Below are 23,153 nucleotides of genomic sequence, written 5' to 3'. Positions count from 1 at the left end.
GGCACAATCTCAGCTCACTGCAACCTCCGCCTCCCGGGTTTAAGCAATTCTCCTGTCTCAGCCTCCTGAATAGCTGAGACTACAGGTGCGCACCACCATACCCAGCTAATTTTTGCATTATTAGTAGACATGGGGTTTCACCATGTTGGCCAGATGGTCTCAATCTCTTGACCTTGTGATCCGCCCACCTCGGCCTCCCAAAGTGCTGGGATTACAGGCGTGAGCCACTGCGCCCGGCCCAGAATCATCTTTTTATTAAGGTTGCTGACATTAACTAGGAATAGTAGGTAGAGTAAGAAAGTAAGACAGTCTAGTATCTTTGGAGTTTCAGTATTTTTATGTATTATATTGTTATAAATTCACAATAACTATAAATTAGGTAGAACAAGAAATGAGGTTTGGAAAAGATACTTGACTTGTCCAACCATCTGTACTTGTCCCATAGTAAGTAGCCTCAAGCAGAGACAAAAGAGGAAGTTGCCTATCTTGTATGGTTTATGGGTCATAAATGAATGTCATCTCTTTCCTTCCCTGGGGAAAAATGTCTCAAAAAATCCAACTATAAGACATAACATCTCCAGGACCTCTATTACAAAATACACATTTCCTGCAGCGGGTGCAGAGCCAGGATCGCACCATTGCATTCCAGCCTGGGCAACAGAGTGAGACTCTGTCTCAAAAAAAAAAAAAATAAATAAAACCAATAATACAAATAAAAACAATACAGTATAACAACCATTTATATAGCACTACTTATAATACTTAAGCATTATAAGTATAATTAATATAAGTATCTTATAATACTTAAGTATTATAGGTAATCTACAGATGATTTAAAGTACATGGGAGCATATATATAGGTTATACGTAAGCATTATGCCATTTTATATCAGGAACTTGAACATCTGAAGAGTCTGGTATCTGTGAGGGATCCTGGAACCAATACCCCATTGACATGGATATTGGATTTCCTTCAATAGACCTTGATTACTTGTTTGGATATGGCAGCAGGGAAGAACAGCTATGACTATCCTTGGCCTTCTCTGAGAAATTCTTTTGATGAAAGATGTCTTTGATATCTTGTTTTTTCTTTTTTTGAGATGGAGTCTAGCTTTGTCGCCCAGGCTAGATAGAGTACAGTGGCATGATCTCAGCTCAAGGAAACCTCTGCCTCCCAGGTTCAAGTGATTCTCCTGCCTCAGCCTACTGAGTAGCTGGGATTACAGGCACCCAATACCACATCCAGCTAATTTTTGTATTCTCAGTATAGATGGGGTTTCACTATGTTGGTCAAGTTGGTCTCGAACTTCTGACCTCAAGTGATCCACCCACCTTGGCCTCTCAAAGTACTGGGATTATCGATAGGAGTGAGCCACCATGCCTGGCCAGATGAAAGATGCCTTGGGATGGGCATTCACTGAGTTATGAACTGAGCTAAAAGATGTGCTGACAGCTGTCCCAGGAAGAACACCCTCATAGCCAGACATGCTTCTCATGCCATGAGAAGATCTGTCACTGAACTTGAGGTGACTTCTCTAGTCCCATCTCCAGCATCACACCTTTCTTTCTGCAAGGCCTGAAATGTGCAGGCAGGCTCATGTTTTGTGATAAAACAGCTTATATACATGCAAAATTTTAATAAAAAGAGTACCTGAGATCTCTCTCATGATAGGATTGAACTTAGGACCAAACAATTTGGGAGTCAGAAGAAATGAAAAGATTATTAGGTATAAATACTTTAATTTAACGCGTGAGGAAAAATAAATCCAGAGGGGTAAAGTAACCATCAGCAGGGTCACTTCAGGGTAAAATTTCCTAACTCACTCCAGTGCCCTTTACCATCTTGATCCATCTCAAATTAAAATGTGTGTATAATAATAGACAGAAATTAAGCCTCATTTGTTTCCATATGGATATTCAGTTGCCCAGCATCCTTTGTTGAAAATATTTTCCTTCATTGTTTTGTCAAAAATCAACTGACTGTATATATGTGGATCTATTTCTATAACCACTATTCTGTCTCATTGTGTTTATTCTTACACCAAATACCATTGTCTTGATCCCCGATGCTTTAGAATAAGTCCTTAAATCAGTCAGTGTGACTTGTCCAACTTTGTTCTTCCTTTTCAAATTTGTTTTGGCTGTTCTAATTTCCTTGCATTTGTATTATTTGCATTTGCATTTTATTTCCATATAAATCTTGGAATCAATGTATCAATTTCTACAAAAAAAAAAAAAACTTGCTGGGATTTGATTGAGACTAGGTTCAATCTATAGATCAACTCGGGAAGCTCTTTATCATCTTAGTCTGCAGTTCCCCTCTTCTGTGGCCATCAAAGGAGTCATCCCTCTGAAACAACAGAAAGGACTGGGAGAAGAGATGGAAACTCTAACGCTGGCTACAGGGACCTCTGAGACACATGTCATATTTACTCCAAGGCAGACTTTCCAATGGTCCCTGTAAGTCACCCAAGGAGAATGATTCTGATTTATTCAGAGAATTCAGAGGAGGAAACTACTGTACACTGAATAAAATTACTCCTGTTTAAAACCTCTGTTTCATAAAAAGAATTCCCTAACAGCATCCAAGTCATTTAAAAAATCCTCGTAGCCCTGTGCATATTGCTGTACAGACCAAAGGAAATTATTTATTAATTCCTGCCTTTTCTCCCACAGCAGCACCATCTTACCAGGTATGTTCCTAGTTCCCCAATGAAAGAGAGCTGTGTTTCCTTCAATAGACTGGGGGCCTCAGGAATGAAAGAACCATGTGTTTTTCAAGCAGCGCATAATGTCTAACTGTGATAGATTTAATCATTGTTCAGCAACTATTCATTCTCCTCTCCTAACCTTCATAGGAGGTATTGCTGCCTCACTGATGTTGGCTTGGCCATGTGACTTGTTTTGGCCAATGAGAGGATAAAGAATATGACAAAAGCAAAGACTTGAAATGCACTTGTATGGTAGATTTTGGATTCTTTCATTCCTGCCTTTAACTATAAATGTGCCTGAGATGGCTTCAGGTCAAGAAGGATAAGAGACATGGTAACAGATCTAGACCCAATCTGTAGCTCAAAGCCTAGTTCTACCAAGCTCAGCCAAGATCAACTGAACCCTAGATACTTAAGCAAAAAAAAATAAATGCTTACTGTTTTATATCACTGAGTTCTGGGTGTTTTGTTACACAGCACTAGGGTGGTAACAGCTGACTAATATACTGTCAAAATCGAGAATTCAGTATATACCCAATTTCTATTTCAACATCTCCCTATAGATCTGATGAGTTTGAGAAATTTATGAAAAATAAATCACAAGGTCCAGTGCTCAAATGGAAAGGATGATAAAGAAGCCAACTGTGGTGTTTCCAGAAACCATTCTTCATATGTTAGTACTGAGAGGGCTGGCTTCTTGCTGACCTAAGGACTGCACATTTACACTGCAAGGCAGAAAACAGCCCTCTGTCAACCTCAGCCCCACAAGCCCCACAGCCCTTTCCCTCACCTGTTCAGAAGTTTTGTAAAAGGCCACAGAGGCATTGACCAGTTTTAGCCGGTCTTCCATCTTCAGCATGAGCTGCTGCCAGTGGAGGGCCACCTTCTCAGCACATTCCCGGATGGCATCGGCATCGTAGTGGCCAGCCTGGAGCAGCACCTCGGCTTTCTGCTGTACCTGCAGGGCGCTCTGGTGCGTCTTCTGCAAGGAAGTGGCATGAAAGAGGGACTGGGCACAAGGGGAGGAGAGAAAGGTCCGTGGGAACAACCCAGGCGTGGTATGGGAGGGGGTGGAGTGAGGCGTGAGTGGAAAGATGCAGAGAAGTTAAAGAGCTTTAAATGATTGATCCATGTTGTCATGACCATTAATACATTATTTTTAAACATATTAAAAAATCATACATTTTTATTAGCTAATTTCTCACGACCCTAACTCCTGTCCCCATTTCTTTTTCCTTGCAGCACTCTAGATTTTAAGGACATTTCAGTTTCTATAGTAGAGAAACAGAAGTTATGTATCAATCTGCTCCCTAATTGGTTCATAAATTAAATTTCCTTTACAAATACAATAAAATTGTACATTGAGTTTTCACAGGAGGTTACTACCACAGTCCCATTTTATAGATTAAGTATAGGCAGCACATGAAAAGAAACCACGTAACACAAATCTCAGCTGACAATGCAATCATTTAAAACATTAATAATCAGTTGAAAAGGATTCCAGCTGAAGGAATAAATTTGGCAGGTTAATAAAACTAGAGAGTAACCTCCTTACATTATCCCTTAATTATTTACCAGGAGGGCACAAAAGTGCAGGAGAAAATTCACCTCAGTGTTATTTACATAACCCTTAAGGAGTTATATATATATAATTCCATATATATATATATGTAGAAGGTCTATTTTTTTTTCTTATCTTTTGTTTTTTTTTTTTTGAGACAGGGTCTTGATCTGTCACCCAGGCTGGAGTGCAGTGAAATGGTGCAATCGTGGCTAGATGCAGCCTTGAACTGGGCTCAAGAGATCCTCTTGCCTCAGCCTCCAAATAGCTGGGTAGCCGGGACTACAGGTGTGTGTCTCTACACCTGACTAATTTGTTACTTTTTGTAGAAATGGGGTCCTGCTGTGTTGCCCAGGTAGGTCTCGAACTCCTGGCCTCAAATGATCCTCTGGCCTCAGCCTCCCAAAGTGCTTGGATTACAGGCAAAAGCCACAACAGCTTGCCAGAAGTTCTTTTTAATGCTTTCTGATTTAGGCTAAATATGCTATGTGTTCTCTGAGTTTATATTAACTGTAGGAGGTGGGGAGAACTAGGGTGTCAGGGAGAGAACCAAATGGAATTAAGATTTACTAAGACAAAATACTGACGTGGATGATTCTATGAGAATGTTAAAGTTCTAATGACTTGAAAGAACTACTATCATTCCAACCTCAACTGTTGGGACTGTTCCAGACTAATGGTATAGTACTAATTTGGCCTTTGCACTTTGAGAAAATGATAGTTCAGCTGACAGTGAAAAAGAACAGCTAGAACTCAGTAACTTACTCCAGAATTATTTTCTACCCTTCTTCTTGGGCAGCAATTCTGGACAGTTCCCAAGAGCTAATCCACTCTGCACTCCCTGTGTCCAAGCACAGCCTCACTCATTTTCACCTATGCCTCTCCCTGATTCCCACCATGATGGCCCCTCACCCTCATTCCAGATTGCAGTCTACACATTCTCATTTATCTTCTCCAGTCTATCCCCCACCTCTGGCTTCTCTTCACTCTCTCCTGAATCTGTATTCAGAGTTAGCAATGTTAGCATGACCTCCTCTTACGACCTAGACTCCTTCCTTGCCTGCCTTTCCACTAAGTCAGCCCTCAATCCTGATGACCACATCAGCATTTGGGTTCCTAATTGCTGAATGCAGCTAGAGACAGTAAGCTAGTGGGTAGAAATGATCCACTACAATCCCTGGTTTTCTTTCTTTGTCTTACTTATTGGCATGATTTTCTTTTCCTGTCTCCTAAATGTAGAGGTATCAAGGTCAGCTCTCCCACCCCTCCCACCCACTGCTGCAGAGCTTTCATCTACTCCCTTGGTTTCTATTATCTTCTCTTTGCAGATGATTCCCCAGTCTATGTCTCTTGTCTGACATCTGACTCTCTTCTTTAGTTGCTCTCAGATGGAAGAGTGAGTTGCCTGCACAGATCTCGCCCTAGTGAGCAGCACTGATTCAGTTGATTTAGCTGTCTGTCCCATGTCAGACTGGCAGAAAGATGCATTCTGTAAAAGTGACCTTCCTGGAGAGAGGAGGGGCCTTTGCCAGTGAATGGGAAGGGCTTCACTGCTCTATTAGAGCCTCTACCTCCCCCAGACAGCTTCTCAAGTTCCACAGCTGAAACTAAACTCCTCCTCTCTTTAAAACAGTTTTCCCATGGTAATCTGCCACTTCTGTTGGCACTCTCCTCTCTCCTCCTAGGATTACAATCTTGACATCATTCTTGCTTGCCATTCCCCTCTCCCCAATCCCAGCCCAGCCCTCACCACTTTATACACAGACTGTTGTGGTGATGACCTAATGAGTCTTCTTGCCTTCCATTTCTAATCCAAAAATTCATTCTTGACATTTTTAACAGATCCCTTTAATTCTCTGTAATGGAAAGTGCTAGCATTATGTAACTTCTAACATCTTTTCCAGTTCTAAAACTCTCATTTTATGCCATAAATGTCACTAACTTCTCTCAATTCAAGTCTTCAGTGGTCTTCCCATTGCTAGTCCAAACTTTGGAGGCTGTCATTAAAAGGCCCTCATTACAACACGGTCCCACACTACGTCTATAACATGACCACCAATTAGTTCCTTACAAAAACCCTTTGAAAACACACCATGTACTTCCTTGCTTTTGCTACCTTCATTCTTCCTGCCTTTAATAAATGTCCCAAGTCTCTCCCCATATATGTTCCAGCTTTCCTTTGAGGCTCAGCTCAAGTCTACCCTCCTTGGATGAGGTCTTTCCAGACAGCCTGAGACTCACAGTAAACCACCCTCTTCTGAACTTCTATGTCACTCATCTAACACTTGGCTGATTCTCCTTACTTAGACTGTGACACTCAAGGCAAGGATGGTTTGAAAAATCATAAGCACTGTGCCTCTATGCAGATATTTTCTAGTTCTCTCAACATGACTACAAGGTGGATATTATCATTCCCATTTCACAGACTAAGAAACTGAGGATCAGCTGGCTAAGTGACTTGCTCAAACACGTACAACCCAAAGAAGTAATGAAACCAGAAATAAGACTCATATTTGACCCATCTCCAAACCTGTGCTCTTTCCATTATATCACATCATTTTATCTCTAGCAATTAGAACAGTACCTATAGTATCTCATTTAAAGGAAGGGTTCACCAAATGAACATTAACAATTATAATTATCTGGCCTCTTCTCAATATCTAAAATGAGCATATAATTGTTACCATAAAACAGTTATGTATTTTTCTCTGACAAAGGAGAAATAAACCTTAATTTTCCTACAATATATGGAAATATATATATAAGATATATATAAATGTTCTTTCTTACTTTGAAACTCATTATCATGTAACAGTCCTGGGACCATCTTCCCCCTTTAATTTCCTAAATGATAAACTCTTATCCATACAACATAATCTTTGCTTTGCTAAGCTTAACTCATTATTTTGCACTTATTTCTACTCCCCATTATCTAATCCTATTGAGTGCTACATTCTTAAGACATGGATTATCATGGACATTAATATTTAGTAGGAGTACTCAGAAGAAAATGGAACTGAATCAACTGAATTTATTATCCAGTTTTAACTACTTCTGCTGACATAATGCTTATTCTTAAAATGCATAAGAGGATTTCAAAGAACAATAGATTTTGAAGTTCACAGTTCATGAAGATTCATCAGCTACATCTTGGATACTAACAAATAGTATTTCTGGGTTTGTCTGACAAAGCTAAGTTTCTTTCAAATGCTCTGTACTGCTTTCCATTCTGAATGGCTCTGGGGAAGACTTCTTGAAACCAAGGCTACTTCAGGTAAAAATCCTGAGCTTCCTTAGAAAGGCCAAAACCTTCAACCTGATGAGCTCACTCAAGATATTACAAGGTTCATCACAGTTCTAGTATATGCCTATTTTTCTGGCTTAGTTGTTAATAATTCTCTCCTTCACTTTTAAAGAATCTCATTTAAAGAATAAATTATATGATCATCCCTTTTATAACTTTTTAATTTTCCCTGTGGAATCCAGGGTTCTTTCTGAGGGTTCAAGAAGTCAAATTATGCTCCCACCAAGAATCACTGTAAAGGCCTCCAGTAACACTGTCAAAATAAGTTAAACCAAACCCAACTGCTATCACTCCCTTCGAAATAGCTTATATCTTCTCTGGCATATTTTCCTTCTGATGGAGAACCTTGTCTGAACTGACACACTTAAGGAGAAGTGCAGGCCACCTGGAGAACAAGCATATGTTGCAATTCTAGTTCTGTTCTCTTCATTGTTCTAGCCAACACAGACTCTGCCTACCTTTCATTCCCAATATCTTCCGGAAATCCTAACTGCTCTGCCATGCCCTCTCCAGACCAAGTGGCCTATATCTCAACATCAATTCCAAGAATATTTGATCAAGTGGTATCCATATAGAAACCAAGAACTGATTAAGAGGTGTTTATGCTTAGTGAGCCTCTATTCTGTAAAGGTGCAACAGCATCTAACAAATGAATACATATTGCATATGCAGTCATGTGGGATGTAGTCATTTCAAGCACTGTGAATACATTTACCCATGCTTCCTCACAAGCTCATTGAGATGCTCAAGTGTGTTATGACACTTGGTCTTACTTGTCCACCATTGGATTAAGACAAACCTTTTCATTCAAGATAAATAAAGAGGAGGTATGGCTAAGAGCTGTCTTCATTCTACCCAGCATGCCTCATAACTGTGCTACACCTTTAGTCTGATTGCTCGGCCTTCATTTCCTTCGTTGCTGCTTATGACTATGGGAACTTGACTACTGTGTGCCAGATTCTTTTTCTGTTTCTGAGACAGGGTCTCACTCTGTCACGGGCTGGAGTGCAGTGGACTGCAACCACTCAGCTCACTGCAACCCCCACCTACTGGGTTCAAGCAATTCTCCTGCCTCAGCTTTCCGAGTAGCTGGGATTACAAGCACCCACCACCACATCTGGCTAATGTTTTTGTATTTTTAGTAGAGACAGGGTTTCACCATGTTGGCCAGGCTGGTCTTGAACTCCTGACTTCAAGTGATCTGCCAATCTTGGCCTCCCAAAGTGCTGGGATTACACACATGAACCACCATGCCTGGCCCCAATTCTTGATTATAACCCCAATCTTATTTTTTTCTTTATAGTGAATACATCCTAACACTGTGATATTTGGGTGTGTCAGTTAGCTACAATAGAGACAGCTGATGATAATAAAACTTATTTCCTCTGGTTAATTCCTCCTTAGAAAATGATTTGCTGATACTGTGTGCACAATATAAAGTTGGTTTTTGAATCTCAAATCCCAGACAGTTCTTCTAGTACTAGTAATGGCTCCTAAGAAAAAATCATGCATCTTAACACTATGTTTATATATCCAAGATAGTTTCTAGGAAATTAAATGGCTGCAATCAATCAATACTAGTTTTAAAATGGTTAGCAATCAGTTGGATTACTGCATAAAAAGACACAGGCAATTAAACTTTTATTGTTTTGCCATCATTATTGTAGAAATGACTCATTAACAATCTTTTTTTTTTTTTTTTTTTAGTAAAAGACCTTTGCATTTCTTACACACTCAAAAGTGGGTTAAATTCTATACTGAACCATTAGTATTGAATGTCTTGGAAGTTCTCATTCTGTCTCTTTTCCCACTGGCAATGAACTCATTTTATTTTTAATATAGTTCCCATGGTTCATTTCCTACTCTTTTTCCTACACCACTATAAAGCAATCAGTTCAAGTCTCTCTGGAAAGGACAATGTCCCAGTAAAAAAGGATAGTTAAGGGTACTTAAAACAAAATTTATATTAGATTATCATAAATGAAGTTTTATTTTTTTTTTTTTATTNATTATCATAAATGAAGTTTTATTTTTTTTTTTTTATTTTTTTTTTTGAGACGGAGTTTCTCTCTTTTTACCCAGGCTGGAGTGCAATGGCGCGATCTCGGCTTACCGCAACCTCCGCCTCCTGGGTTCAGGCAATTCTTCTGCCTCAGCCTCCCGAGTAGCTGGGATTACAGGCATGCGCCACCATGCCCAGCTAATTTTCTGTATTTTTAGTAGAGACGGGGTTTCACCATGTTGACCAGGATGGTCTCGATCTCTTGACCTTGTGATCCACCCATCTCGGCCTCCCAAAGCGCTGGGATTACAGGCGTGAGCCACCGCGCCCGGCCTATGAAGTTTTATTTTTAATAGCCTTCCAAAAAGTCCCCGTTGATAAACTTCTTCTGGTTGCAGTTTATTTTTAAATATTGTTCTACCAGCATTATTGAACAACTACTTTGAGCAGGGTATACTATATCTGGTGCAATCTGCTCCAACAGTCATTATCCTTGTTAAAAGGCAGACTTTGACAATAGTATCTAAGGGTTACATGTAAATCTAAGGTTTAAAAATAGGACCCTAATTTATAATAACCTTTGTACTTGTTTATCCTCAATCCTGAGTGATCTTGACTGGAAATGACTTCTAACCTTTTAGTTTTACATTTCCTCATATGGTACAAATCTAGAATGTATGGAAAAACAAAAAAACAAACAAACAAAAAAAACCCAACGTACCAGTGGCCTTAAAGGTTGAAGGTACAGATATGTACCAAAGATTCTCATATGAAGTGTGAATACTTGTATTCTAATACCAGGCCTCCCTGGGGGATGAACCCCTGCATTTGCTTCCCTATCAATTCCTGGGTAAGATGAGGCTCCCTGGACCATCCCACTAGAAGGGGTACAGCCTTTGCTGCCTGAAGGGACACCCATACCTGAGACTCACCCTGCCTGAGGTACAGAGCAGAAAGGGGAAGGGAGGACAGTGCAGCCAGATTTGGGTGTTACCTCGATGGCCAGTTGGAACTGCTCATGCTCCCGCTGTAGCTGCTCTGCTTCCGACAAAGAGCTGGCATTGACCAGGCTGGCGTTGAGCATTGACTCACCATTGCGGATCCATCCCAGGACCTAGGGAGTTGGGACAAGCACACAGGTGAATGGCCTTCCACAGCTTCCCCAGAGCTGTTGCCTCCTTTCAAGGGGACTTCAGTCAGAGACAGCATACTATCTTTTATCTTCTGTTGGAGAGAGACAGGGAGGGTCTCCACAATTAAAATGGTAATCTCCCCAATCTTACTGAGCACCTGTGCCATAAAGTACTTATTTTTTGTGCCAGCTTCATTCCCAGCTCCACATCACCCCTCTGTCCCAATTTCCTTACCCACTTAGTTTAAACATTACTTAACCTGGTTGTACTGTATGCATGTCTAAACTTCTTTCTGGAACACAGAAGGGTATAAATAAATAAATTCCATCTGTTGGTATCCTTTTCTTTTTTATGAGGTCCAGTTCAAGTAACAACAACTCATTTGTTGTTACAAATCTTTACAATCTCTTCTTGGTCTAGTGCAAGCATATCATTTTGTATGTACCATCTTTATGGTATTCACCACAGACTTCCTGGTTCTGTTATTTCAACCTATGTTTCATCTCCCCTGAGAACACAAATTTCCTGAAATCTGGGGCAATATATTAGTCATATTTTAGTCTCACAGTACCTGGCACATACTTTGCATATGATGGGTGTTGTATAGTAATGTTTTTGAAGTAATGGCGAATACTCAGGTCACACCTGAGCAGTGAGTCTGATTTCCTCTACCTTGCAAAATAACCAAGAGTAGGCAGGTTTGAATTTCAGTAGGTAAATAACCCCCCAAAAAAAGAAAAGACAAAGAAAAGCAAAATAACAGGAATAACCCATATTCTGGATCAGAAAAAGGGGAGTAAGCTGACTTAAATTATTTAGAGGCCATGGGTAGGCTGAATACAACTTCTATATGATGTTAACATGCACTGGGAGAAAGAAAACTCAACAAGGGATTATTAGGATAGAAGAAGAAACAGCTGACACTGTCTAGACAGTTCTAGGTGAAATGGGGATGTGGCAATTATCCAGCTAATTAAGTCAGAGCAAATAATGCAACTGGAAGAGTTAGGCTCTGAAAACCTACCTGGTGTCTGGTCACCAGAACATTGTCAAATACTTTATTTATTAGGGAGTCTGAGAGTTTGCCTAAAGAAGAAATAAAAGCTATTCTGAAATTTCAAGATCAGTAAATACCACCCATATGTCACCTCATGCCAAAGGGGAAGACATCATGATGTGTTTCAGATTTGCTTTCAGATTTTCCTCTCCTCTGCTTCTTCACATTAAACAATTAGAAAATACCAAGCCCACTCTCGTGCTCCATAACTCATAGGCACCTCTCAAATTTCAGCTCTGGGCAAAAAATGACTCATGTCTTATTGTACATAGATAACATCAGGGCATAAATCCCACTAAAGCTGGGCTACTTGGATTGAGACATCAATTCATGGCCAGACTGGCAGATTGTAGATGAAATGCCAATCCGTAAAGCAATTAGTTACAAGAAATAACTGCTCTGAGTGTTCACATGAAATCCCTGTTGACACTGGTGGACTGTGGATGGCTGGCTAGAGGTGCTAATGTCTTTGAAAAGTTGCCTGTAACTTTGGGCACACGCATTCATAGACTGCATGCCCAAATGCCTCATTTCTTTGGGAAATGGAGCTCACAAGGTCCCTCTGCCATGATTCATTGCATTTTGTTTGGTCTGAAGATGCATTTGAGGGTGTCAGAGAAACCATTTTTTCAAGTGCATCACATATCAATACCTATGGGACAATATGACTCCCTTTGGGCCTCTTCAGTTTTGTTAGAATATTTTTCTCTCCAGTTTCAGCCAACAGGAAACATGAGTTATAGCTCTGGTGGTGGGATCCCTATTTACCAGCTTTCCATTTAGAAATATCATGGGTTTCAGTACCTACTTTTTAAAGTACATTGCATCATTTCCTTGTTCATTTTTATTTACTAAATGCTGTTTAAAAAGGCATCCCAGGACTTTAAAGTGGGAGATTTGACTTTGGGAAGCTAAAAATGCATGGTAGTTTATATCCATGGCTTAGTTCCAGGGTGGGACTGATCCGTATGAATGAGTCAGTCCTGGAAGTAGAACTGGCATAGTAGAGAAATAACATAAAATTTGGAGTCAGATTATCTGGCTTTTTTTTACTTACCTGGCAAAATCACTTAACCCCTCTGAACCTCAGTTCTCTCATCTGTAAAATAAGGATGATTGTACCTTCCCTTTATGCATTGTAGGGTTGATGCAACAATGTGTAAAATGTAAAGTCTGATGATTATGATGGTACTGGTGGTGATTTTTAGTTTAGAGCAAAGCTGCATAATAATGTGATTATTTATACCTCTCTCAATGAGAAGAGAGATTTATTCCATGATCTGTATGAGCTTATTGGCATATTCTGATGTGATGTAGCTTCCTTAGCTGTTTTGTCATCATTATTCTTTTACTCTGATCACTGATAACCCTTGTTGGTATAATTTTCCATTACTGCTGTTTTTCACCTTCCAGGTTCATAAAACTGGCTATTCTGTGTGCATACAAATGTGTGCAAGTTAATAAATATCATAATTAAAATGAGAAAATGTTGTTTCTACTAATCTTGAGCTGTGTGACCTTGCAAACATCATTTAAGCTCCCTAAGGCTCAGTTTTCTCATCTGTAAAATGTGAACACTTTCCTTGCATAAGGCACCCTTGCATAAGGGTAAAGAGAAAAGAAAATAATTAATGTAAAGTTATTTTTCAAACCATAAAATGAATATTGACATTGAGCAATCATTTTAGGCAACAGTTTACCCAACGGGCTAGATGATCTTTAATTTCCAGCTCTAACTTCTTTCAAAATTCAAAGAGTGCCCCTACATCTATAGGGTATCCAAGAAAATCAGTTATGTAGAAATGAAGGACTGAAAGAATATCACTGCTTAGAGACTTAAGAGCTAGGCCCAAAAGAGTTCAGCTCAGTCTGAGCTTGAGGGGGGAACTGTATATGCAGATCTATTGCTTCTTCGGGCCAGGGAAGTTCAGCTAAGTCCAAGTCAGGAGACTGGATTTGAGTAAGTGGATGTGGATGTCCACAAATGGTGATGCCATTTAAGCTAAGCAGACTGAGCCTTGTAACTACGTAGGCTGGGAAGCCGCCTAGATGGCTGTGTTCTCAAGGTCATACCTACAGCAAAGCTATGAGGCTGTACTTAAGGCAACTGACTCTAAGGACCGCTATTGTAGATGATTTATCACAAGGCATAGTTGTTTCTGAAACTCTAGCCACGGGAAAAATAATCAGCTCTTCAGATGGTAGCAGGGAGCCCATCATATGTCCAGTGTTGCTTAGTTCTAAAAATCTGTGGTCCGTGAGACTGCACATGTTCATCCTTCATGGTTTTATAGAATGTGGCCATATGTCCTCTTAATTATCTCCATTTTGAAACAAAAGGATGGTACTTGTCCTGTTGGCTGCCACTCTTTTGGATCTACTACAATTTCTCTCTTTAATATTCAGTCAACAGAACTGAACATACTATTCTCCACAGGAGAATGAGAACAGGCTGATATTTTCTCCTTTGTCTTAAATGTCCATCATGATTATATGCAAATTTTGGCCAGCATTTGGTGCAAAGAAGCAAATTAAGCCAATGTCTTTAGTAATCAAATAAATATAAATTATTTCCTCATAGCTTAGAGACACAACATTTTATAAATCCATTTTAGCTTATTTTCTGCTAAATGCACTGCTTTGCAGGAATACATATGGAAGTTCATTTAGTTTTATCCTCATTAGATAGGTCTTTCAAATCTTTCTGAATTATCTAATAGATGTGAGGTCATCTTCACCAGAGTAGTTATTTTCCCGGTAGCTATCAGAGGATTCTGTGGGGTTTGGCGAGTAATCTGGCATTGTGTGGTCTAGGGATCTGCACCACGATCTATAATTATGGAGTGGTTTTCCTTCAAGGTCCACCATTTCTCTAGGGGTGTTTGACCTACCTATCTTAGATATAAAGTCCTACATAAACCCTCAGAAAGAAAATCAGTTGCTTCAATCAGTTTCATTTGTTCTGAGTCCATGAACATAATTTTTAGTTTAATATCTATGCTTTCCTGGCTTTTCAGTGCTTCAGTTTAACATAATTTTGGTAAAACTACACTTAAGGTTATGATGAGCCATGATCAAATCTAAACCTTTAATCTATGACCTCTAATGACATAGTTGTATCATAATCCATTATTGTCCTCTTCCTTTCTGCCCCCATTAATGGTATTTCAATTAAGGTGTCCTTTTTCTTTCTTTCTTTTTTGAGACTACATTCAAAAGAGACTCTCAAGCTACTAGCTAAATTTAGCCTCACTGATCAATACTGACATCTAAATTAACTCCCTTTTTCCAAGAGTCAACAGCTTCCAAATCAATATTTCCTGCTCCACCAATTTCCATCAAACACAAATGTCTTCTCTGAAACTGGATCAGAGGACTCCCTAAGGAAAGGGTCTACACTGACAAGGAAAACAAGCCTGTCTAATGAGGCATGGTGGCTTAACCAAGCAGCAGTCCCTTGGCACCTCGAGAGCCACTGCCTTTGCAAAGGGTTTGGTAGGTTTCCTGAGAATCTGATTTGAGCAATTTTGTAGTTTTGAACTACAATCCCACGGTGTGTCATTTTTGTCATGGCAGGGATAAGGAATTTTCCCGCCCCCACAGAAGAATTCCTTTTTTGTCTTCCCACTCATGAAATCATAAATGGAAAAGTATACAGATATTAGTCCACCCCAGATTATTTATATAGAGACAGTCTACTTCCCCATTTGAAAAAATACTTATCATCAGCCCAGTCTCCTCCTATACAGAATGTGTAGTTGGAGAATGAATATATTTCTATTTTAATACAAGCCAAGGAAAAGTGAATTAGGGAGTTGACTCTACCACTGACGCTGGAAAAAAATAAAAACCAAGAACAAAAGCAAATTAATATATTTCATTTCAAAGTCAAATAGGAATGATTTTTCTGTTATCTGTTTTGTTCAGATGGTCATTCCTACCACCTTCCACTGATGGAAACAACCAAGTAGGAGCAACAGAGGACTCCGATGACCTGCAGGAGCCCTGCTGACCTCAGACAGGTGCCACCTTCTCCATTAAGCTTAGGCCATGCCTGCTCCTGTCTTCTCAGAAATGGTACTGCTGAGGTCAGGAAAACCTCAGACCATTCAGTTAGAGGGATTTTTTTCTTTATTTTTAAATTTTGAATTGATAAACATAATTGTACATATTTATGAGAAACGTGATATTTTGCTACAGATATACAATGTGCAGTGCCCATTGTAACTGGGATAACTATCACCTCATTTATTTGTGTTGGAAACATTCAAATTCCTTTTTTTAGCTATTTTGAAATAAATAATAAATTGTTGTTAACTATAGTCACCCCACTGTACTATACCACACTAGAACATATTCCTCCTAACTGTAATTTTGTGTTCATTAACCAACCTCTCTTTATCCTCCCCTCCTTTCTACCCTTCTGTACATCTGATAGCCATACTCCACTATCTACTTCTAAGAGATCAACTTTTTTGGCCCCCACATGCATGTGATATTTGTCTTTCTGTGCCTGGCTCATTTCACTTCACATAATGTTGGAGGGCCTTTATTTCTCCTGGGACCACATGGTAAGAGTTGGGGCCAAAAGAGGCAAACTTTAGTACCTTGGATTTAGGAGGCCTGGGCTAAAGTTTCAGCTAACTAGTCAAGAATCCTTGGGGAGCACTGATCCTATAGTACGTTAGTTTCCTCATTTGAAAAGTAAGCATAACACCACTTCTCCCCGTGGGCATGTTCTCTTAAAATGAGATCATAAATGAGAAAGTACTTCTCACATGAACAGAAAGTCCAATCTTAACTACTAAGTTGCAGAATTTGCATACTCATTACTGTTCTGGGCCTGCTAGGATTTCCACCAAGTCCTTATGAATAACAGTTCTCTCTGGAGACTCAGATGTGATCCCAGTGTCATTAAGCAGAAACAACCTGGAGGGCAGCACCATAACCCCACCTTGCTTAAGTCTCATGAATTTAATCTGTGCTGAATACAGATCTTTAGCATGGCGAGGGTGGGCTGTGACTCAGCACTGATTGGAAGAGATGGGGAGTGGAGAAAATAGTTTTTTTTCATTATAATAAACAACAATATGATAACTAAGACATAGGAATTAAATCAAGGAATATTCTTACTATAAGGAATCAAGCAACAATTAAACAAAATAAAATGTTTTTGGCCCTCATGCTAAATCAATAGGCTTAACTCTAAAAGTTCCAGCATGGAGAGGTATGGTTTTCTAAAGAAAAAAGGTAAAAGCTCTAGCAGCTGGTATAGACAAGAAAAAAAAAATATTTAAAGGAAAGATGTTTCTCTGCTTAGGATGGTAGGGTGCGGCAGAAAGGGGCAACCACAGGAGTGATGTGGTGCCTGCCCTGCTGGGAAGCCCTCCGGGACCCATGGAGAGTAGTGGTGTGCCCTCTCCTCAGGGTGACCATGGTCTGCTGACCTCCTAAGCTTCAGTGGCCTAATCTATAAAATGGGAATAAGGTCTACTTCAGAGGACAGTTGTGAAGACTAATGAAGATGTGTATAACAGGCCCACAGCACTCAACAAAATGGAACTATTATTATAATTTTACTTCTTTAATGCACCCTCCCACATTGTCCAAATAGTAATTAAAACAATTACCACTTAGTCTGTTCTTAATATGTGTACTTTTTGTGTTTTTTTGAAACAGGATCTTTCACTGTCATCTAGGCTGGAGTGCAGTGACATGATCATAGCCCACTGCATCTTCAAACTACTGGACTCAAGAGTTCCTTCTACCTTAGTCTCCCAATTAGCTGGGACCAGGAGCATGCACCACCACATTCAGCTAATACTGAAAATTTTTTGTGGGGTCTTATCATGTTGTCTAGGTTGGTCTCAAATTCCTGGCCTCAAGTGATTCTCTTGCTTTGGCCTCCCAAAGTGTAGGGATTACAGGCATGAGCCATCACGCCTGGCCTGCTTGGTCATTGTGTGTATGTTCCCACAGGTTCCTAGAGATCTAGGTATGTCTTTGGATAAAATGCCTAGCATAATGCTTTATGCAGATAAGTTATTTTTTCTTTTTGAAATCAACTTTAATATGGTGAGAAAACTTTCCTACAATATTCATAAACACTTTGGAAACAGTGATGATAATTGCTACTAGTTATTGAATATTAACTATGTGTCAGGCACACAGGTGCCCCAAATTAATTAGCCTGACTCTATATCCTAAATATGTTTATTGATAAATGATTTGTATATTTCCCATGGACTGCTTGACAGGATTGAGGACAGAAAGAAAGAATAGATTCGGTGACTGAGGATGACTCTGGAATGGATTGTTATATAACAGATAAATCATGCATTTGTTCTTTGGGCCATTGCATCATTGGGTCTATTTGTTACTGCAGCCAAGCTTTCGGAAACTAATACAAGCAGTCCTTAATTTACCTATTTTTGAAGTGTTGTTTACTTAAAGGGGGACCAGTCGCTCTATATGCCTTACCTCATACCAGGAGTAGGTCCAAGGTCAGGCTCAGCTGGCTGAGAAACCCATGCTGAAGGAAGAAGGCCTGGGCTTACCTGTTTGACTTCAGCCTGGAGGTGCCGTAATTGGAGGCACTGCTCTAGCCGCTTATGAGTTTGCTCCGCATTGAGCTCCAATTCATGCTGCTTCTCATGGAGAAATTCCAGTAACTCTTGTACCTGGGCTGCCAGATCAATGTCTTTCTCACAGATCAACTCAATTCCTGATTTAAAAAATGTAAACAATTAAAAACCAGCTAGTACCATGAAGGCTACATTTCCTTCGATATGCATAAGAAAACTGGAATTTGGAAACAGCCTTTATTCATACCCTCCCAAACTCTAAACATTCCTCTGTGAAACTGGGTACCACAATAGGCCCTTGTTTGGGATGCTAAGATTATGACATCTCTTTTGTATTAACTAATCCTTTGCTTGAGAATTCCTTTTCAACAGATGATCAGTTTCTTATTATCAACAGAAATTAGAGTTATCTAGAGGTTCATCCCTAGACATGACAGCACCCAGCAATTCCTACTGGGGGATTTGCCAACACCCAGAATATTCACAAACAAGCCTCTAAATCATATCGGAAAACAGAAAACCAAACCAAAAGACTGTCTCAGTACTTCTGCCAACAACACACTTTTTTTAGCTGGTCAAATATAATTTATCATTAGATGGTAAGTTCATTCCAATGAGAGTAGATGCACAATAGTGATTTTTTAAAAATTCCTTTTAAATTCCCTGCAAGTGTTGTACAGGTACAGTGGTGATTTTATTAGCCAACTACTTAGGTCCTCTAAAAAAGGAATTGTTAGAAATATATGCTAGCTCTCATATATTATTTATAAAGCTCAGACAAACACACCTAATAAATACAACCCAGCAATGCCACAGGGATAATGAGAGCTTATTCATTAAAAAAAAAGCTTCATGTTAAAGTTGTGCCCACACAAGGAGAGTTTGCTCATTGTTTTTCTACTGATTTATAATTAGTAAGCTCAGTCAGTCACTGACAGGTGTTCCTAATGTTTATGTATAAACACCCAACATTAATAAACTGTCAACCAACTAACCTACAATGGGAGCCTTGAGTCAATGCATGCCAGCCAGAAGCTGTGGCCCCGCTCCTTGTTTACCTCCTTGTCTTACTTTTCCTATATACTTTTCCCAATTCATGAGCACAGGTGCACACACACACTTCCTCTCTTCACCATGCCAGTTCTCCTATTTATACATTATCACCAGCAGGCCTAAGGTAGGCTTCATCAAATGAATTTCTGCCTCAGAAATAAACAAACTCTGAGTGAGAGCAAAGGACTACTTTAGTAGTCAAAGTCATTCTCTTCACTAGTAACTTGAATTTGATTTCTTACTTGGCTCTCAAAAACTACATGAAAAGTATACTAGCTTTGATTCCTTACTTGGCTCTCAAAGACTACATGAAAGTGTACTAGCTTTGGAACAGTCCTGAGTTGGAATCCTGACCTTGGGCAAGCTACCTAGACTCTCAGAAGCCTCATTTTTCTCATATGTAAAATATGAATTTACATACCTACCTACCTCATAAGCTACCTACCCCCTAAACTTGTGGGATTAAATGAGATGATTCATGTAAAGTATCTCACATACACACATGCTACTGTGTATACGTGGCACACAATAAATATAGATCATTGTTCCTCAGACCTGTGGCTTTCCTGACTCCTGACTCTCACCTTAAACTTTCAACTTTCTGCCTTCTTACATTCATACCCTCTCTGTTTCTAACTCTCTCCAACTTGTTGCAAGTTGTGACCCATGTTGTTTCTTGATTTGGATTGTCTACATATTTCTTATGCAGCCTTGCTTAGAACCTTAGCTCTGGGAAAGTTCTAACTCTGGACTGCTTGCTTATTCTGATCCCTGAGTCCACCTGTCTCTGCAACTTCTTAGTTCTGTCCAAGTCCTTTCCCTGGCTCCTCATCCAACAATCTAGACCCAATGCAGCTTTGGTCCTGATGCTGACACTTTGTCTGAGATGCTGAAGAACAAGATCCCAACCAATGATGGGGTTCAGACTCAAAAGTCCAGCAGATAAGTCACCAAAAAGGTAATGTACTTCCATGCGGAGCCTGCCAATCTCAATATATGGCTACCTAAAAAATAAATCCCCTTTAGGAGATTTCTTCATCACTCTCACATCATCAGAAATCCATCACTGCCACCACCAACACACCTGCAGCATATAGTCGGGGGAGTATAAGGAAAGTCTGCACATGCTAAGGGAAATTCATCTCTGGAGGCAAAAATAGTGTTTTATATAAGGACAATATGGGAGAGTGGGAACACTTTTTTTTTTTCTGGTGTTACATGGTAATAATTTCAGTATCTTTTCATGTTTATTTTTTGTGTCTGTTTCATAATTCCAAGTCCCAGCTCCTGAAATATCTGTGGGAGACAGAAAAGAACGGCTTGTTCTTTTGGCAGCCAACTCCTTCCAGTTACTATTTTCAATTACCAAGGGGATGAGGTACAGCATCGCCTTGACTGAAATAGAAAGTAGGAATGCAAAAATTTCTACCTCTGCAGTGCTTGGCATAGTAGGATGACCCCTGGCCCTTATCTTTGCTTTCTGGAAATGCAATTTAAGATCCATCTACAGAAGCAGACGCTCTTCCTCACTTCCAGTCTCAGTGTGGATTTGTTGTAGCTCATATTCATTCTGCATGTGTCTCTGGTGTTCAGGATGCTGGGCTTGAGCAAAATGTCTTTCTAAGTGAGCCTCATGGCTCACCTCTGCCACACTATGTTACTTATCAAAGAGGATAGCCACCTACTCAGGACGTCATCCAGGGCAGGCTCCCAGCATGTCCTGAGAATCAGTCCCTGCATTTTCATCCATCTCATTTGGTGTTGTTTTATGTGAGATGAACATAGGAAATAAAATGGATGAAGACAATGCTTATTGCATCTCTGCACTCCTTAGGAACACATCATGTTGTGGACCGAGTAAATGCAAGGAATGTGAAGATTTATTCCAGCCACACCTAGAAGAATAGAAATTATCCCCTCTCCCACTGCCCCAAACACACTGACACGAGTCCCAATTAAAGCCCATCAAATGGTAAGTATCTGTCAATCAGCAGCAGGCAGAGTTTCCTTGTGTTGACATTACCACTCTCAATCTAATGATATATCTATTTCTTTTTCTTAGAGGCTCTCAGGCATGCGAAAAGACATGTTTCCTCTTTCCATCAAGTAGTGGACATATTTGTGATGAAATCGCTTGTCAGGCTCTTCTTAAAAAGTTCTATTCAGACTTCTTTCTGTTGTGCCCCCACAATTTCCTGTGCCCATACCACAATCAGAACACTTCCATTGAGGTTAGTTCCTTATTAACTTGTCCATGTTGTCCCAGGAATGCTGGACTTCTGATGCCAGGGCCATGTCAGTCTTATCCATCTCTGCCTCTTTAAGCCTTAGCACAATGCTTCACTCATATCACCCAATAAAAACCTAGTCAATGAACAAATGAGCCTCTTCAGAGAACTAAGGTCATATGCTGTGGTGGAAAGTACCTAAGAGATTGGGGGAAGAACAGGCTTAGGTTTGCTCTGCACGCTGTGAATGGTGAGACTCTGGGCTCCTTCCCCTCTCTGAGCCTGAGTTTCCTTGTCTGTAAAATGGAAATCACAATGAGGACTTTTCAGGATGTTGTGAGAACTATGTGAGATTTAATGTATACAGTGCCTAACATCCAGCAGGCTCAAATATTCATTTTCTCACTTTTTCCTCTCCCTCAGAGAAATTATAATGAATACACTTTGATTGCTGATGGAACTACTGAATGGCTTGTACAAAATGTAAATATAAAATCTTACTGACAGGTGTTTATGTACTCGCCTAATGTATATCATTGGAAACGATATGCTGTTAGACTAATTCTCTCAACTCTGGCTCACATTAGATTCAGCTGGATAATTTTTTTTTTCTTTGAGACTGAGTTTCGCTGTGTCACCCAGGCTGGAGTGCAGTGGTGCGATCTCGGCTCACTGCAACCTCTGCCTCCCAGGTTCAAGCGACTCTCCTGCCTTAGCCTCCCAAGTATCAGCTGGAGAATTTTTTAAAAATCGCCATGTCCTGACCACACCCCAGACCAATAACATCAGAATCTCCGTGGCTGGGACCCAGCCATTAGTAAGTCTTAAAGCTCCAGGGGTGATTCCAACATGGAACCAAGATTATGAATCACTGGATAAGATGGTACGATGGCCAGAAACATGGGAAAACAAATATACCTTCTGCTACACTCAGCAGAATGCTCTGCATTGCTGTTTGTTTAGGACTAAAAGTCACAGCTAACAATAAGCATTAGTTTGCTTTCCTTTGTTGCCAGATGGGGGTACCATTTTAATTTCCTCAAGGAGAGAGGTGACTGTGGTCTAGAGTAAGATTTAGATATTTCTGGCTATGCCGCCCATACTTGTAACATGTTTCCAAAAACTGTGTTCTTTAACTATCGGTATCTGCCTTGGATACAGAACATCTTCTTTTCTCTTTTCTCCTCCTCTCTGCATTCCTCTTTCTGTGTCACTACCTCTACCTAACAGTTCAGAAATCACAAAGTCCTTTAATGAGGTTTTTAGATCAGTGTTCTCAACTCTGGTTGTACCTTAAAATCACTTGGAAAGTTTAAAAAAATCTGGGCCCACTCCAGACCAATTAACTAAGACTCTCTAAGGGATGGGGCCCAGGCACTGGTATTTTTAAGAATCCCCAGGTGATTCTCAATCTACAGCCAGGTTAAGGATCATTGTTTTACATCAAGGCTGCTTCTTCCCCTCCTCTTAGCCCTCTAAGATCCACATTCCTATTAACCCCAGAGTAGCTTCCATTTGGG

At 40.0% G+C, this 23,153-nt stretch overlaps 1 protein-coding gene across 1 annotated transcript in view; it reads right to left on the bottom strand.

Moving 5' to 3' along the window:
* The window catches only part of KALRN (kalirin RhoGEF kinase), a 635,807-nt gene that overhangs the window by 288,682 nt on the left and 323,972 nt on the right, over positions 1-23,153 (bottom strand). Inside the window, exons 15-17 of the mRNA XM_037734035.1 lie at positions 18,326-18,492; positions 10,573-10,692; positions 3,502-3,720 (exon numbers count right to left, since the gene is read on the bottom strand). Coding sequence (XP_037589963.1) covers positions 3,502-3,720; positions 10,573-10,692; positions 18,326-18,492 — 506 coding nt within the window. The remainder of the gene's footprint in view (positions 1-3,501; positions 3,721-10,572; positions 10,693-18,325; positions 18,493-23,153) is intronic.

This window comes from Cebus imitator, unplaced genomic scaffold (assembly GCF_001604975.1).
Source record: "Cebus imitator isolate Cc_AM_T3 unplaced genomic scaffold, Cebus_imitator-1.0 Scaffold568, whole genome shotgun sequence".
In the NCBI taxonomy this organism is placed as follows: Eukaryota; Metazoa; Chordata; class Mammalia; order Primates; family Cebidae; genus Cebus; species Cebus imitator.
This window is presented reverse-complemented; position numbering and strand designations above follow the sequence as displayed.